Here is an 18,263-nt window from a genome sequence, read left to right as displayed (position 1 = left end):
TGGGCGTGGGGCTCTGGGTCGGGCGGTGCCCCGCTGTCCACCGGAGCGCTCCTGTTGGGACTCGGCGTGGCCCCCAGCTGCAGTCACCCTCCTAAATGCTCTCCAGAGATCACATCGCTGGTCTTCTCTCCTGAAGCCCAGCCCCTTTTGCCTGCTTGCTCTGGTGCTCTGGTGGTGACCGCCACGTGTCTGGGCCATGCTGCCAGGTGGGAAGGGCTGGCCATACCATGAGCTGGGAACCTGTGGCGACCTGGGCAGTGCGTGCTGGAGGAGACAGGAGCAGACTGACCCAGCAAGGGGCTTGGAGCCCCATGGGGGTGCACACAGCTGCAGCAGCATTTCCATCTTCTGGACCTCAGCAGCATGGCGGTAGGGGTCACAGGGCCTGCGCAGAGCTGAGTCCGTTGCTATGACCAGGAGACACACCAGCAAGGACACAGGAGGGGAGCAGGTGTCACCGAACCCTTCTGCTTGGCCCCAGGCTCTGTCAGCCTTCAATGTCAGCTTGGGGAAAGGGTGCAGACTGGCGGCCAGGGGGCGTCTGAGGCAGGAGGAGGCCAGGTGTCAGGACAGCCTGTGGGAGCAGGCCCAGGCCCATGCCAGGGAGCCGTGCAGGGGCCTCGGTGTCGCTCTGGCCTCTCAGTCTTGCAGACCTCTAGGAGTGGGCAAAGCTGTCTGCTGCAGGCCCTGGAGGCAGAGGTGCGAGGCTGCCGCAGGCCAGGCCGCAGCTCAAGTGTGGCACGCCCGCAAGCTGCAACACTTTCTCCCAGGCAAAGCCCCTCCACAGATGAGGGCCTCGTGTGTGGGTGCAAGCATGCGGTGTGTGCACAGGCCGTTGGGTTTGTGGTGGTGTTATCTCAGCAGTGTGCCATGTGGCCACTGTCCGTGGGCTGCCTGCTGACCTCCCAACCAGCCTTGGCCCTCTCCCCATGCTGGGAGCCTGCAGGACCCCTTGGTCTTTGGCTCGGCTGCTGAGCCAGTCTGGGTGGGGCCTGGACTAGCAGCTGACAGAGGGAGAGAGGGTCAAGAAGGTGAGAGACCCTCCCCCCCCCCGTGGACACTCCACAGAGCCTTTTCAAGCGCTAACACGCCAAGTGCCCCAAGGTGACACACAGTTCAAGGAGGGAGGCGAAGCCTGTCGGTGCAACTGCACCTGCTTTTCCAGAGACGGTGGTGCAAAGCCCCTTCTGGAAGAGAAGGGCACGCGAGGGCAGCCATGCCCAGAGACATCATGGAGCTAGGTGGAGGTGGGGCACAGGGAGGGCCCGGGACTTGCCCCTTCTCTGCGGGGAGGTGTCAGGAAGGACAGTCCAGGTGGTCTGCTCAGCAAACGGTGTCAAGGGGCTGCCCTTCCTGGGGCTGGGCCACCCTGACCGCTCTTCCTGGGAGGAAACACGGGGCAGAGGGGGCCCGCAGTGGGAAGGAGGGACCTCTGGCTGCCGCTGTAATCCACCACCCAGAGGAAAGAAGGTGGCTAAAGCTGGTCCTGACTAGTGGGAGGCCTAGGAGCAGACACAGTAGCACATCCATGGAGACTCAGGTGTGCAGGCTGCGTGGGGGCTGGAGATGGAGGAGTGGCCAGTGCCTGGTGTCCACGGGGGTGGGCGGTGACCTGCCATCTGGGGAGGCAAACCACAGGGCCACTCACAGGGCGAAGAGGGCATCCTCCGACCGCTCTGGCTTCTTCCGGCCAGAAGGGTTTGAGGCTGGAGTGGGAGCCTCCACTGGGGGTGAGGGGAGGTCGGGAACCATTTCAGCAGCTTTGGCTCTTTCTTCAAGGAACTTATCGAACTCTGCAATACAAACCAAGGCAAGGGCTGGGTTGGTGGGGGAGCCCCGGCAAGGGTGGCTCCAGCTGGCACCATGGAGGGAGGCAGGGGTGGCAGGGTGGGCTGTCAGCAGAGCCAGGGATGCTGCCTGGGGCCTGGCCTCAGGGAAGCACCCCACCTCCTCCTCCTCCACTACATCCAGGGCAAGCATGACGCCTGAGGGGGGATGGGTGGGGGGTGGGGAGGACTTCGGCACCTGCCCCTGGCGGTGTGGAGGGAAGGGTCCCAGCTGCGCCTACTCCACAGGCCCCGCAGGGAGAGGCTCTGGAGAAACCAGAGCGCGGAGCACTCACCCCTGCTGACCTGTAGCTCCGTTCGTTTTCCAGACTTGCACTGGGGGAGGGCAGGGAGAGCTGGAGGATGGGTTCCTGACGTGGCGGGGACCCTCTCACTTACCCCACACTCACCCACACAAGGGAGAGATGCTGGGGAGGCGGGGGGGGGGGGGGGAGGGCACTGAGCCATTCTCACAGGGCTCCAAGCCAGAGAGCTGGGTCCTCTGAAAGTTCCCTGACTGCGGAGCTGTCTGACCACAGCGACTGGCTGACTGGGGAGAGGAGGGGCAGGTGGAGGCAAGTGGAGGGGACAGGATAAGCTGGGGAGGCAGGATGTGAGGGGAGGGGACTTGCGGGACAAAGGATGTGGGGGCCTCGCGGCATGGGGACGTGAGGACAGGGGACGTGGGGACAGGGGATGTGGGGGCAGCTGTGTGGGGGAACTAACCCCTTGCTGTTCCCAGCCTGCCCATCAGCTGAGGCTCCTCCCTTCCGGCCCCGCTGCCCAAGGGTCCCCTGGCCCCTTGAACTGCACAGCAGGTATCTGAACTGGACTGAGCATCTGAGGGTTGGGACGCAGGTGGCAGTCTGCACCCACTCTTCACTAGCTCCGTAATCTTCTGAAAGTCACGTGTCCTTTCCGACCTCTGTTTCCCAAGAAGGGAGATGAGAGGAATAACACCTCCCACATAAGCCCTGGGCAGGACCAGGCCACCTGTGAAGCCCACAGCGCAGGTGCTTTGGCAGAAGAGGCTCCACGGTGACTGGGGACTGGCCCCTGTCCAGCCTGGGGCGGGAACAGCAAAGGCAGTAAAGTCAAGGGCCAGGCCATACCTTCACTCGTGACGCCCTCCTCCAGGTCATCGCCCTTCTGTGGGAGGAGCAGAGAGACAGGAATCAGGGCACTGGCCGCGGCTGGCACGCCCGGCTACCTCTGCCTGACCTCAGCCACCCCAGAGCAGTGCTGCCCAGGTTCACACTGCCCACAGCGCTAGAGCAAAACTCCCTACTTTTCCCTGTTTCCAGACTTCCGAAATAGCAAAATACTACTCTTCTTACTGGAGAAACAGAAGTTGTGTTTTTACAAAACAAGAAAACAAACAGGTTCTAGTTTTGATCCTCCAGAAGGGCCCCACATCCAAAACAGTGCAGGCCGGTTCTCCAGTCTGGGCTGGGGAGGACAGAACCTCACCCTTGGCCTCTCGAGGCTCTGGGGAGAGGTGAAGAGGGCCATAGGAAGGTGAAGCCCGAGCACACGCAGGGTCACGTGTGCCCCTCTACACAATACCCACTCACGACCTGCGGCAGGGGTTCTGGGAAGACCCCAACAGTTGGGAACTATGCAGGCCCAGGTGGCCCAAGACCGGGAAGCCCATGGCACAGGGCCTGGCACCCAGTGGGCACTTTGGCAGTGGAGGCTGTCCCTTGAAAGCAATGTCCTGGGGACTCCCGGGAGCTGCACCAGCCTCCCACCGTGGCCCAGGTCTCTTCACCCGCTGCCAGCTCCTGAGGGAGCCACGGAGGCTCTGTGTACTCTTCTAAACTAAAGTGGATCCGACTTGATTTCGTCTGAGGAACACAATGGTCTCTTGAATGCAGGGACTGCGCAGGCACTGGGGAGAGCAGCGAGTGCAGAGGCCTTGCTGGGGCAGGGCAGGATGGGGAAGTCACAAAGCCCTGGCAGAGCTGGGAGAGCTGGGTGCCCTCCTGGCTCTGCCACGGATGGCAGTGGGACCTCGCTGGACAAGTGCCTTCCCTTCCTGGACCTGGGGTCCTCCTTAGAAGGTGAATCCCTTGGCCCTTCCTGCCTTGCTTCTATGAGAGAAAAGCTACTTCTTTTCCAGGCATCCTCTTGGGAAAGATACATGGGGCGTCTTCTTCCTCCCCCACGCCTGGGTGGCTGCCTCACTTGGCAATGAGTGTCCTGGAAAACCTGGTCTTCCGGGGAGGACGCCCAGAGCAGTAAGGGGCTGCTGTCCTAGTGTGGGAGGCAGCGAAGACAGCAGGCTGACCCTGTGGTTAAGAACTCAGGAAGCTGTTCTGCTCCAGCCACAAGGCCCCCGGAAGAGGAGGCAGCTGGAAGTGAGAGATGAGAAGTCTCCAAGTTGGGAAGGGGGGAGGGGGAGGGGCAGGAATCCAACTAGCCCATGAGTCTGGGAAAGCCACTTCCCCTCCCAGAGGGCACTTCTTCCTCCATCTTTGGCCAGCAGCCCCTACTCTGAACCCCTACTGGGCTGCTGAGAGTGAAAGTACTTCGTAAGGAGCAAAGGGAGGGACCAGAGGTCATCATGGAGCCACTGCAGCTCTCCTTTCTAGGGACCTGCCGCCATTTTCAGATGCACTATATCCTTGTCTTCTCATCCTATCTCTTAGGATGGAGACGATGGTCTTTGGGGAAAGGGTTCTTTTAAATCAGGAAGGGGAATGACAGTGAATTAAAAACAAAACACTGTGTGTATATTTCACAATAAAAAAAGAAAAACAAGCAAAAAACTCCAAAACAAAAAACACCCCCCACCAAAACACACACACACACACACACACACACACACACACACACACTCCTGAAATGGAAAAGAAACTGGGAGAAGGCAAGTGTGTGTTTTGGAGCGGGCCAGAGCTAGACTTAAACACCAGTTCTGTTCTCATTGGGCATGTACCCGCCCACGCCACAGGACAGTGGGTGAGGCAGGCCTCACCCAGAGCCTCGCCCCATCATAGCTGGCCTCCCCAGTTGGCCTGGGAGTCACCACAGCACCGTGGCTGTGGGCTAAGTGTCAGGAAGTAAGGTGAGCTGGTGGCTGCAGAAGCCATGCCTGTCCCAGCTCTTCTTTCTCCACTGACCCCGATGGAGGTGTGGCCCCTGCTGATGTCCCCCAAGGCTTGTCCTCAGGGAAGCCTCTGCCTCTCCACTCCCTGCACACAAAATATAAAAGTCGAGTCTCACCAGGTCCGTCCTGAGCCACACCTCAATGTCGTCCATGACAGAGGGCTGCGCAACGGGGATCTATGGAGGCGGCAAGCAGCGGGCCAGGCAGCCCCACAGTCAGGCGAGGGGAGACAGAACACCGGAACAAAGGAAATCGTCAAAAGCAACCCCAAATGAAACCAAAATGTACACAGAGCAAAAACACAACTGGCAACACGGGGCAGCCACACGTGAAATGACAGGCGAGGAAAGCAATGAGATGCAAATTATAAGAAGCAGGCTGCCCGCAGGGTGGCGGGGAGGGAGGTGGCAGTACACGTTCTTGAAATGGAGAACTTTTTGACTATGTGTGTCCACCCTCACGTCGTGTCCTCAGCCCAGGGCTGTAGAGCACCTTCTAACGGCAGGAAGGCGCTATCTCGCAGGTTGATTCGGAGCTGACCTGCTATGACAGTCCCAGCAGTACTGACTACCCACCAGCTGGTAAGTTAGCCCAGGGGGTGACTCGAAGAGCCAAGAGTGGGCCCCTGATGCCCAGAGGAGGCTAAGTGACAGACTGCCCAGAGCAGGGTGCAGGTGCTTAGGAAGCAGGGCAGAGCCAGCCCTGGGAAATGGCAAGGACTCTGTTTTCTCAGCTGAAACTATTTCAAAACGTGTCCTGGTGCATTCTGAGGGGAGGAGAGGGGCACTGAGGAAGGCGCATGTGTTCTGTTGCACTGGGTGGGGCCCAGTGGACAGAGGCAGGCATATTTCGCCACCAAGAGAAACACGGCAAAGATGAGGGCTTTGATGACAAAAGGGACCGTGGGGCTTTAGTCTTCGTGTCTCTTTGGGGGGAAAAAAAAATCACGAAGCAGTCCTGAATGCAACAGCTTCCTTTAGTCTCACCCTTTCTTCCCTGCTCTCAATGGCTGTCTGTGCTTCAGTTCTCAAAGAAAAGAGGTTTGGCTGAGCACCGGGGAGCAGCAGCTGGAGCCAGGGAGGTGACCAGCTCCCAGGCAAACGATGATGTGCCTCACAGGTGCCTGAGCCATGGCCATGCCTGGGCCCCTGTGCCAAGGGCCTCGGGCAGAGATTCTTAAGAATGCATGGGGCTAAAAACATGGAAGTTGCTGTCAGATATGATGTGATAAGAAGTAAAGGTAACCTTCAACTCCCAGAAGCCATGTTAAGGCAACATTGGCTCACAGCCTAGAGAGATGAGGTGATGGCCCTTAATCAAGGGGACCTGCCTCCTCATCTGTCCTGGCTCTGGGAGACACCTTCTGGGGCTTCACTTGCAGGCCCACTGTTTCTAGAAAAAAATGCCAGTGCTGTGACTATAGCTGGCTTTACCCCAGTGCCATGATCTAGGGTAAGAATAAACTTAAAATAAGCAGTGAGAGAACTGCCTCGGTTTTTACCCAATGTAAAAAATAGCAAGACTTTCACAAAGGAAAAGAACAAAAGAATGCATAAGGCCAGCTGCAATGTGACAACTCCAGTTCTGGAGGTTGATACCTGTTGCTGATAGGAGGGTGGACTGGGGTCCCCAGAGGGAGTCCGAGAACACTGGGCAGATGTCTGCGATGCCACCAGAGCTCCTCACTCCCTCAGTGAGCTCGGCCGGACCCTTGCTCTAAGGAACATGCTCAGTGCCCTAACTTCAGATCCAACATGAGCAGCCCACACGAGTGTTTTCAGAAAAGTTCAAGCCAGCCACTGATCAGATTAGGAAGAGTCTTGTCTGTGTTGCCGTTTTATTTCTTTGACTCACTGGGGACTTAAGAATGTTGAACTGAAAAAAAAAAAATCAGGAAATTCTTATCACCTAACATGAATCCTAGGGACACAGAGCATGAGATTACCCAGGGGGGTGGGTGGAGAGGGTTGGGGGGAACAGAAATGCCCAAGGCATTTGCTAACAGTGCCTAAGGCGGGCACTACCTTGCTCATCAAAGAGCAGCAGGCCACATGGGATGTGATGTGCTATCTCAGGCTTGCTGGCAGACCTTCTGCCTCCACACGTTCCTGGAAGAGGAGATGTTCATTTTCATGCTCTTGATGCCTCTAAGTCAAAGGCCTGGTGTCTGGGAGGATGTGTGCCACACTGAGTCCCCGGAACTGAAGCTTAGCTAGTCAGCTGCATCTCCAAAGAGAAAATAAACCCTGCGATGGCTGTGAAGGTGCACACTGGCCCCTTCTTTACACCTACCCAGTTTCGTCGATTTAGGAGAAACAAATTAGATGTCCCCAGTTTTTCAATGTTGCAAAAGCTTGAAAAAAGCCATTAAGGGGTCATGGGCCTTAAGCTTTCGGATTGTTCTTGTAATTGTTTTGTTACAGTTAAAAAAAACAAAATCCCTGAGGCCTGGGATCACCTCCAATTTTCGTCTGAGGATTAATCTTAGGAGCTAGCATGCTCAGAAAATAAACAATGACAGTTGAGAAACTTCTTGCCCCTTAAAACAAAATTCCCCAAAAGTTGGATCATGAGAACCCTTTTCTTCCCTGTCCTAGATTTTTCCAAATAAGTAGTATGTTTATGGAATGGCACCCTCCAGCCCCTAAGGGGCAGGCTGAGTAGGAGAGTGCACTGGGTGGAGGTCTGTGTGGGCCCCAGCGCTCACTGGTAGCCGGACCTGGGGCAAGTCCTTCTCCCTGGACCTGTTTCTTCACCCAACAGCTCCTGAGCTGCTTCTCTCCTAAGAAGCCTTAGAGTTTTGGGTGGAGAGGCAGGAGCTGGGGCAGGGGCCTGCGCAACGCTCGGCCATGGTTTCCTTATCTGTGAAATAAGGTGATTGCTAGGTCGTACTTGGCTTTCAATTCCCATGACCCAGAATCCCTTAACTTCCAGGTTGGTGCTTCCGTTTTCTAATTCAGAAACCCAGCAGTGTCAGAAATTATTAGAATTGACTCTTTACAGTATTAAAGGCACTTGGCCTCAGGGCGTGAACCACTGTGGAGCAGGGTGTTGGTTTAGTTAAGCTTATATAATGGAAGGCAGGGGTTGACTTTCTGGTGGCCGGACACAAAACCTTAGCTCACTAAACGTCCTGCCCTGGTAAAGAAATGCCTTGAGTAATACAACAGGGCAAAGTTCCTCCTAATAATGTAGGTGCTACCAGACACAGACTAAACATGTACTGCTATGAAAATACGAACTAAAGAAACTACGTATGCAGGAGGCAAAGGAAGCTCCCCTCCCTGGGCTGGCGGGAGGCAGGGGCAACTGCAACAAGTCTTAGGGTACTCAGACTGCCCTGTGGCTTTGGGCACGTCACCAGGCCCCCGGGAGGCTGCAGGGTCCTCATCTGTCAAGCGAGGGGCTGGCCCAGCAGATCCCTAAGAAGACTGCCATGGTTTTAGCTCCTTCTTGGGCAATGATCCGCTGAAGGCTGTTCCAAGGGGTCTGAAGAAGAGTGTGAGTTGAAGGAGGGAGACAGAAAGGAAAAAGAGATGTGAAGAGAGAAAAAGGAAGGAAGCTAGCATGGGAATGCCCTCCAGGAGAGAACCACACCTGAAGCTCAGGCCCCCTGAAGACAGGAAGGCCAGGCCAGCTTGGCCAGGGCAGTGGTTAGACCAGGCCTGCCCAGTCTCAGAGTGCAGAGAAGCAGGTGTCTCAGACGTCAGAAGTGACAGGTTTTGACCTGAGCAGTGGGTGAGCTGTTCTGCTGTCAGCTGATTCTCACTTGGAACTGCAGGCAGAGGCAATTCTGCCTTGGGGATCAGGAGGGTCGCCTGCCTGAGGGGGAGAGGTGTGGCTGGTACTCCCAGGGTTACCCAGCATCTGTCCTGAGTGGGAGGGGCCTTGGGGGGCCTCCAGGTCTGAGCAGGGAGTCCTCTGGCTCCAAGCCAAAACCTAGATTCTGGCAGTCGCAGACTTTTTACCAACCTATTTCTGTTCTTGTTTTGACTTAGATTAGTTCATATTAGGATATGTTCCTGGCTGCAGGCTGCACACAGGCGACAGTTCTAGCTGATGATCAGCCAGGAGAGACAAAAAGACCTCAAGCTAGAGAGGCCAGGGAGGGAGATCACAAGCCTGGTAGTCTCCTCAGGAGCTGCTTGGTGCTGGCTCATGACAGACCTCGATTCTTTTTAACTGGCAATGACCCTGGTGTTGTCAGCTAACTTCTGTGTTGGACAACCGCACACCTGAAGCCCCAGGAGAGTAAGGGCCCCATGAGATGCTCCTCTGCAGCGTCCCACAGCCCCACAAGGAAACCTACCTGCCCAGTTTTCAATCCAACAGGTGCCATCTCTGTAGCTCAGGTGTGCCATCTCCCAAGAAGCTATGAAACCCTCCCTATGACACTTCAGTCACCACCCCAGCAGAAGGAATAGTCTAAAAGCCTTTTGTCTCACTTAGTAGTACAAAAAGTTTCCAAGTAAAGAATCTGTACTTGGGAGGTTTGGAAAGACTCAGGGTTTCTACACTATGGGGAATAAGACAAAGCAATTAATAATATATGTTGTCAAGAACACGAACACTGCAGTCAGTCAGGCGAGACACCAGGTTAGCTGTTAGTTGGGTTTGTTTCTGGGAAGTTAAAGACTGGAGCTCCATGTGGGGACAGGGTGGTGGGGAGGCAGCCTGAGTGGGCAGAGGCAGGCGCCACCACCAGCTGCCAGGGCCACATTCAGGGTAGTTTGTGTGGGCAGTATCCTTTTTTGCAGGATTAATAGGCACACGGACACAGGGGCTCTATCTTCCCAATTTGGACAATGGAGTGGACGTGGTCTCCTGAAGCCCAACCTGTTCCTGAAGAAGCAGATGAAGGGCCCATCTCTCTAAGAATGGCCTAGGGTCTGGTGCAGAAGCTGCTTTCTCACTCAGAGCAGAAGTGTGCTGCTGCTGAGACAGGCGGTGGGAGACCCGTCCAGCTTGAGGGCCTGAGTGTGCAGAGGGCAACAGCCTAAGCTGGCGGGTAGGCAGACGCCCCTTGCCCCCATGGTTCTGGGCCACCTGGCCTGGCCCAAGTCCTTGCTCAAGCAGGTGGTCCCAGTGCTGCCTGCAGTCTGGGACCTGCTGGCCCCTCCCTGGCCAAAGCCTGGCCCAACACACTGGGGGCAGTTATGCACCCCTCTCACTCCACCTCGCCTAGGGGAGAGCCCCACGTTTGCACTCTGTCCATCATCCTTCCTTCTCTGCATTCCCTCCAGCTCAGGCCCCCCCACATGTTCACAGAGCTTTGCAGCCTGAGGTGAGGTCACCCTCTCTCCAAAGACCAGGCTCAGGCCCACCTGAACAGACAAGACAGTGGAGACCCTCCCAGGTCTCTGTGCCAGAAAAGCTCTGCTACATGATACTAACAGCGTTTATGACACTGAGCTCCCCTGGCTTTGTCTTCTTTTTATTCTGTTCCTGTTGTGTTTGTGTATTTCTTTAAAAGGTCTCAAATCCTTTTGGGGGACTTACTGGATATAAGTAACTTAGTGGATATATGTAATCAAAACCTGTCAAGCCTAGGACTGCCATGTTGGCAGGCTCTGGGCTAGATGGGGCTTCTCTGACTGGGCAGATGCTTTGAGTCTGTTCCCTTAGAAGTGTTCCCTCCCAAGCAAAAGCCATCGAAACTTGTGCTCATCCTGGAAAAGTGAATACTGCCGAGAGCTCCGGAGACAGTAAAAGGAAGGAAGGGGCCCTCCCCTCATCCCTGCAGATGTCCCAGACTCTTAAGGTCCAGGAGCATGGGCCTCAGCAGAAAATCAGAGGTATTTCTGGGATTGGAAATCTGTGGCTTAAGGAGATTAAACAAAAATAGGAGGGCAAATTTGGCACCCCTGTCAGGAGAGCATGGCCTTGTACTGTCTGATTCACAAGGGCTCGGCAGGTTGCAGGGGGAAGGCATAGGCTGTTACACACAAAAGGGGCTGGGGTGGACAGCGGGCTTGGCTCAGCTGGTGATGCCTCACCATTCCTTGGGTTATGAGCCAGCTGTCTATAGGCTCCAGGTCAGAGTCCCCACCTCTACCTCTCTTCTGGGTCGAGGACAGAAAAGTCCCAGAAAGAAAAGTCACAGCAAGACCCATGAGAAAGAAGTCAATAGCACATATTGTGGAAACAGAAAAGTCACTTCAGATTTGACCTTTGTCATGTAAGGAAATGTGACCCAATGCCCCTTGCCCCCAACCTCCACCCCTGGCATGTCCCCCTTACCTTCCTGGAAAAAAGAAAAAAAGTTTAGTAACCAAGAATCTCCATAGGATAACATATACTCATGCTGACAACTCCCATGCCCTTGGAAAATCTCTGAGGTCACAGAAGGTCAACCTCTCTTGATTAGGGATACCACGATTGGCAGGGCATCAATTTTTCAAAGAACAGACTTTTACAGAATCTGTTATACTTTCCCTAACTTAAATTCCTGCATTTTTTCCCCTCTTTTTTCTCCTTACCAGTAGTCAGTGTATTTTCTCCCCCTAAACTCTTGAATGCTGGATTAGGTATATGCCTTTTACTATTTATTTATTTATTTATTTAGAGTCAAGGTCTCACTCCGCTGCCCAGGCTGCAGTGCAGTGGCACGATCATAGCTCACCACAGTTTCAGCCTTCTGGGGGCAAGTGATCCTTCTGCCTCAGCCTCCTGAGTAGCTGGGATTTCAGGTCCATGCCACCATATCCAGCTGATTTTTTTTTTTAGAGAGGCAAGGTCTCACCATGTTGCCCAGGTTAGTCTCAAACTCCTAGTCTCAAGCAATCCCTCTGCCTTGGCCTCCCAAAGTGCTGGGATTACAGGCATTAGCCACCATGCCTGGTTTTATTTATTCATGTATTTTTTGAGACAAGGTCTCGCTATGTTGCCCAGGCTGGTCTCAAACTCCTGGGCTCAAGTGACCCTCCTGCCTCAGGCTACTAAGTAGCTGGGACTACAGGAATGCCCCAGTTCGGCCTTTTTTGACTAACAGTTGGATTTGAATTGTGGAAGTGTGGCTACACAATTCTCTCCTTTTCTTTATTGTGTTCTTAATTTCTCCCTTGGCCCCATTTTCACTTCTTGGTCGGCTTGGCATGTGACAAAGTAACCTTGAGCGCTGCACACAGGCAAGGATATGTGTGTACACACACAGATGACACATGCCCTGCCGCCTCAGATCACTGAGGCGTGGCTGTGGCAACGTCTCCACTGAGTAGCAAACATGAACGGCAGTCTGCCTACCACTGTGTGGAAAACCTGCTGGAGTAATCAGAACCTTTGAAAACAGGGAGCTAGTCCAAGCCACGCACCCAAAGGGTGAAGGGCAGGAAGTCACTCACCTCTCCTGGGCGCAGACCCAGGCCTGGACACTGATAATGGCAGGGGTGCAGCAGGACACACCCTGGCATGGACATGGCAGGCCCTGGAGCCCGAGTGGGGAGCAGATGAGGTCGGCCTGGCGGGGGCACTGGGCAGCTCCCAGGTCAGGCCTGGGTCAGCCAGGAGAAGATGTCCTCACCTGACAGTAATGCTGGCAGGCCCCAGCCTGGCTCCTATCACCCTCCCTGGGATAGGTGGGAGGACATTCCAAGTAACAGGAGATCAGAACCATAACCACTGCATAGATTTTGGGTGTCCCAGTCTCAGGGGTTTGGGGGACCCTGCCCACCCCTTCTGTGGAAAGTCAGGGTGCTAAGAACCCAAGGCAGCTGGCCAGAGGAGGGGCTGGCCCAGTCGCCTGACTCTTCTGCGCCCCCTGGTGGTCTGTGCAGAGAGACACATGCCCTCAGATCAAGTTGGATAGGCCAGTGCCTTGAGGAGTCCCTTTCCCCAAGGGCAAGCTTTCTATCAGAAACCAGTACCACTGTCTGCCTGTCCATTTGGACAGGAGCTGAAGGAGGCTAAGAACTGGTATTCTGGAAGCAAACAGCCCTTTGCAAACCTCCCTAGCTAGGGGACAGATGATCGCTGCTGGGGAAGCCAGACAGGAGTTCCAGCTATCGTGGGTAGTTGTCCCAAGGGCCCTCCTCCCTCCTACCCCTGCAAACAGATATGCATCCACATACATTTCTTTTTCTTTTTTTTTTTTTTGAGTTGGAGTCTCACTCTGTCGCCCAGACAGGAGTGTAGTGGCCGCTCCCAGCCACCGCAGCCTTGACCTGCTGGGCTCCGGCGATCCTTCCACCTCAGCCTTCCCAGTAGCCGGAATTACAGGCATGCGCTACCATGCCCAGCTGATTTTTTGATTTATTGTAGAGATGAGGTCTCACCAAGTTGCCCAGGTGAGTCTCGAACCCACGGGCTCAGGCAATCCACTCACCTCAGCCTCCCAAGGCATGGGATTACAGGCTGAGCCACCGAGCCCGGCCCACATATATTTCTTAGTTAGGCAAAAAGAAAAACATCTCATGAGAAACATTAAGACTCAAATCTTTTCCCATTCAGTAATTTGAAATCTTACAGAAACTAAGGCTGTGTTTGAGGTCTCAAATAAGTGCCATCCTCCAATTCAAAGTGTCCCCACTTTTGGCTTTACTTCTTCCAGACATAGAACTTCCCAGCCACTACTCAGCTCCCCAAACAAATCCTGGCCCTCCAGTGCCTTCTCATGGGGCTGTACTGCTCTGCTAGGCCAGTGACAAATGACCATCTGAGATGTGACTCAAGTCAGCAATGTCCTTCCTTGTGCAGGTCATGATTTTGTCAGAGTTCTGCCCACTTCCAGGGCACTATAACAAGTGACCACAAGACACCTATGCCCTGAGAGCTCAGGGCCACTGCAGCAGGAAGAGCAGGAGTTCTGAGTGCAACATTCTTGGAATTGGATCCCCCACTTGCTATCTGCTCTCTGGGTGCCCTGGGCCCAATCTCCCACCTCTCTGGGCTTGTTTCCACTTGGCCATCATGGGAAAGCTCACACGGGGTGTTACTTCACAGGGAGGGGTAAAGACTCAATGAAGCACTACCTGGTAGCACACAGGTGCTTCCCGGATCTCTCCTTCAGTGTGCCCCTGCCCTCTGTGCAAGCCAGCTTTTGCTGAGTTATCCAGCTGGCTTTCACACTGCCCGACTTTCCCTCTAGAAGACTCCAGGCAGAAAAACAGGGTGAAAGACCTACCCCTTCCGAGTTCTGTTTTCGATTGTCTAGTGCAGAAGCGAGTCCTCCGACAGCCTGGGGATCCTCATAGGTTACCCTGGAGGTGAAGCAAGCACAAGCTGAGTTAGTTCTCCCCCCCACCCCTAGGGTCATGTGGGGATGGGGCAGGGCAGGACCTGTAACCACTTTCTGTCCCATGGCACCTTCCTCAGATGTCCCTGGAAAAGGTTTCTTGTGACCTTGGCTTTGGGTAGGGAGTAGAGGCTCACGCTGTCTGTCTCCCTGCTAGAAGGCCAGAGTCCTAGCTCAGGCTCAACCATGTGTCTCCTCTGGGATCTGGGATACTATGCACCTCAACATTACTCTCCAGTGACTATACTGGGGCATCTCTGAAGCTCAATAACAGGATGTCCAAAGTGCTCTAAAACTCCTCAGTGGGAAAGCCAGAGAAAGGCAAAGTAATATGAATACTTATTTTAGGCAGCAGCCTCAGTGCATTTGACAAGGAAGGCAGTCTCTGGGACCTGGACTGTCACCAATTCCTCTGGTCCCGGACCCCTTTAGCTGTATCTGTTTTACAAGCAATTTTGCTGGTAAAGGGTGCACGGGGCCTTGGGTTTCTGCTCACCCTGTTAAGTCCTGAGTAGGACTTGGGGAACTGAATGCACCAAGACGCTGGATCCCTGGGAAAGGCGGGGAAAGTGCTCGCCTTTAGGCTCATCTTAGCTGAACAGAAAACACGTACAGTGGGATGCATGGGTTATCTATTTTGGAATCAACCCTCCTGATTCCATATGCCTCATCCTTGCCAGAGCTGTCAGAGAAGCCTCTGCTCTGACCACTTTTTTTAGGCAGGAATATCTTGTCGCTAGGAACCCATTTCAGGCCCTGGCTGGCTGCACCCTCCTGCTTCCCAGCTCCTGAAGATGAGGCGCTGGGGAAGTGGTGTCTGCAGCAGCAGCGTGGGGAGGAAAGAGAAGTGTCATCTCTTGTAACTCCCAGGAGAGATCACACTACAATCAAAGCCAAGGGCAGAGGAGTGGGTGGCAGGAGGCGGGACAGAGAGGCTGGCGTTTATTCAACATCCGCATCTAATGCCAAGTTTTCATAGCTGTGCTTTAAAGTTCTGGCAGTTCTGGACCTGGCAAATAAAAGGCCTCTTTGTGCTGGCCTGTGACCAGGACCGGGTCAATCCCCCCAACATCTTCGGAGAGCCACTGGAAAGTGCCCCACATACGTCTTGCGCTGCTCAGCCAAGGAGTTCCCTCTCGTCTGGGCAAACATGTCAAAGCCGTCACGGGAATTACATTGTTGGAGTGAACTGAGGGTGCCACTGACGCTCTCTGCCCCCAAGTCTGTGGCAACAAAACAAACAGGAGGCAGGTGAGAACAAAATGTGGATCCCTGACTTGGTGGAGGACCACCAGGTTAGGACACCAGCCGGGCAGGTTCAGGTTCTATGGGGGTGCAGGACTTCCCTGAGAACTCTCAGCCCACCACATGCAGGAAGGGCAGGGTCCAGATGCAGGATATACCCAGGGCAGGCTCCAGATGGGGGACAGAACAGTCATTGCCCCTCAAGCTGCTCAAGGAGGGGAAAGAGTCATCATAATGAGACGGAGATTGCTGGGGGTGAGAAGGATGGGACTTGGGCCAGTGCACCTGTGGATTTCCCATAATACCCTTCCTAGGTGGGCCCCTCATTAACTCAATCATAATGTCCAAGGACCTGGTCACTTATTTATTTGGCAATGTTTCTGGGGTAACCGCCATGTTCAGAGCTAGATCACGAGTGGACCAAATGGAATCTGACATGGTCCTTGGCCTCCAGAAGCCCACCGAGTAGGTGGGAACATACAATAGCAGGGCTAAGCCAGGGACATCAGGAAAGACTCAAAACCAGCACAAGGGTGGGTCTTTAAAAACGAGTGGGAATATGTTGGGGGGAGAATGGGAAAGGGCAGGTATAAAGGCATAGGGTCTGGAGGTATAAAGGCATAGGGTCTGGAGGTATAAAGGCATAGGGTCCAGGATGCATGAATTGAGCAGTATAGACAGGGAGAGATCTGTGGAAGAGGTGGTAGGAAAGGTAGGTGGGAGATGGCTGGTGAAACCTCACATCCCATAAGGAGCAGGTGGGAAGGCACTGGACCTTTTAATTTTAGGGCCTCACTCTATTGCCCAGGCTGAAATGCAGTGGCACAATAGCTCACTGCAGTCTTGAACTCCTAGGTTTTCAAGTGACCTTCCTGCCTTAGCCTCCCAAGTAGCTGGGACTACAGGCATGCACCACCACACCAGCTAATTTAAATTTTGTTTTTGTAGAGACAGGGTCTCAATATGTTGCCCAGGCTGGTCTCAAACTCCTGACCTCAAGTGATCTTCCTGCCTTGGCCTCCCAAAACACTGGGATTACAGGCATGAACCATTGCTCCCGGCCACACTAGATATTTTTTAAGAAGGGAGATAGCAGAATTCAATTTGGATTTTAGGTATTAAATCTGGTAGCCATATATGCTAGATAAATCGAAGGCAGAGAAATCTGTTCCAACAGAGAAAGTGGCTCTAGAGATACAAGATACTAAGAAGCTAGAATTACAGTAACTGACAGGCCACTAAATAAAAGCTTAATTCAATTCAAATCAAATAAAAGTAGCAGGAAAATATTAAGAAAAAATGAAAACAGAAAAGTAAGGTAGAGAAAAGAATTGTGAGGGCCATGCTTATTAATTCTCTCAGTATTATAACTTTGTCATAATTGGCATCCATCCAGTATAATTGAAGCATATAGAGCCATACACACACTTTCAAACTGAATGAACTGTGGAAAGGTGGCCAGGTTCTTCGTTTTAAGTTTCAGACATTGGAATGCTTTAGATTGGTGGTATAGTTTAAGGAGAGCAAATATACTGGCACTACCACTTCCTGTTTCCAAACCCACTGCAGATATTGTCAATCAATCATAGACTCTTCTAAGCCCTGAGCAGGGTCCAGCATCCTCCTCAAACCTGTATTCCAAGCAACCAGTGGGCTAAGATCTGTTTGCCATCCTTGTCCTAGTTCATGCTGAAAAGGAAATCACTGCAAGCATAGGGAATGTTCCATATAAAACACAGCAGGTTATCTTTTTTTAAAAAGCAAATAATTTCCAGTTCCTTGGAACTTCCCCCACCCTTGCTTTCCAACACAGGTTTAAAATTCAAATTTAGGGAAGAAGTTATAGACTGAAGGCGGTACAACTGGCCAGGATTCAAGAATGCACTTTCACATGGGTTTCCCAAAAGGCGCTCTTCAGGCCATCTGACAAAGAGACAGAAGTGGCCTGCGAGAGGACCAGCAGTAGGAGCCCCTTTTGCCCCGAGACACTCACCCAAGCCTGCAAGCTGGGAGGACAGCGAAGATGGGGGCGCTGTGTTCCCCACCATCGGGCTCACAACCGCTGGAGACCCTGGCCCCAGGTCTATCAAGTTGTCTTCAGTCACCTCGTTCAGTGCCTGTTGGAACAGGAGACTGGCAGCGGGCCCAGAGCCCTCACGCCAGGCTCTGAGGTGGAAGCAGCAGGCAACTGTGCGCTTCCGAGAGGAAAGGCACCAGCACTGTACCCGGACAGAAGCACAGCTGGATCCCTTGCCTGCCCTCAGGACCCAGGGCCCTGGCTGACCTCTGGCCTCCCCCTTCCCGCTCAGCAGGTGGTTCTGAGTCACCAGACAGCGGCTGTCCTGGGATCTGCGGGCCTGGCACTTGCTGCTCACTCTTCCCCAGGATCTCGCTCTTCAATCACACAGATACTTAAACCCCAGTTAGAAAGGAGGCGAGGCCCCACCCAGGCGTGTCCCTGCAGCCTCCACAACAGGGAGGACTGGGCCTGGCTGCGGAAGGCGTGAGGATTTTGAAGGATACTTACTCCATTACTGGCATTTTGAACGGATCGGCCCGACCTGTATCTCTCAAACCTAACAGGGGAAGGGAAAGCAGATGTAAGGAGAGAGGACACCCTGGCGTGGCCTTGTGGTACACAGTGGTCCTGTGAAGAGCCCTTGAGACCCAGACCAGGCAGTTTCACTTGGGACTGGGAAGTGGGCCCATACACACATAGCTTTGCCACACTCTCCTCTGTATGGGGCTCCCTCCAGGAAGATCGACTTCCTGACCTCCCACATGGTGCTCTGAGTTGGCATCAGGGAAGGGTGGTGGCTGACCCATCAAGGAGGCCACCATGAGTGTCCCCAGC

The 18,263-nt window shown here is 53.9% G+C and overlaps 1 protein-coding gene across 10 annotated transcripts in view; it reads right to left on the bottom strand.

Annotated features, from left to right (window-relative positions):
• Positions 1-601: 601 nt before the first annotated feature.
• Positions 602-18,263, bottom strand: part of TOM1L2 (target of myb1 like 2 membrane trafficking protein) — a 123,146-nt gene continuing 105,484 nt past the window's right edge. For 2 of the 10 annotated variants that reach the window (XM_008052274.1, XM_021709651.1), the window contains exons 9-16: positions 17,937-17,985; positions 17,403-17,526; positions 15,270-15,387; positions 14,054-14,129; positions 10,932-10,997; positions 5,052-5,111; positions 2,939-2,975; positions 602-1,793 (exon numbers count right to left, since the gene is read on the bottom strand). In XM_008052274.1, coding sequence (XP_008050465.1) covers positions 1,645-1,793; positions 2,939-2,975; positions 5,052-5,111; positions 10,932-10,997; positions 14,054-14,129; positions 15,270-15,387; positions 17,403-17,526; positions 17,937-17,985 — 679 coding nt within the window. In that variant the 3' untranslated portion in view covers positions 602-1,644. Of the gene's footprint in view, positions 1,794-2,938; positions 2,976-5,051; positions 5,112-10,931; positions 11,022-14,053; positions 14,130-15,269; positions 15,388-17,402; positions 17,527-17,936; positions 17,986-18,263 lie in introns of all 10 variants that reach the window. The other 8 variants (XM_021709652.1, XM_021709657.1, XM_021709650.1 and 5 more) reach the window with 6 other exon arrangements.

This window comes from Carlito syrichta, unplaced genomic scaffold (genome assembly GCF_000164805.1).
Source record: "Carlito syrichta isolate Samal-C Ts95f unplaced genomic scaffold, Tarsius_syrichta-2.0.1 Scaffold270828, whole genome shotgun sequence".
Lineage (NCBI taxonomy): Eukaryota > Metazoa > Chordata > Mammalia > Primates > Tarsiidae > Carlito > Carlito syrichta.
This window is presented reverse-complemented; position numbering and strand designations above follow the sequence as displayed.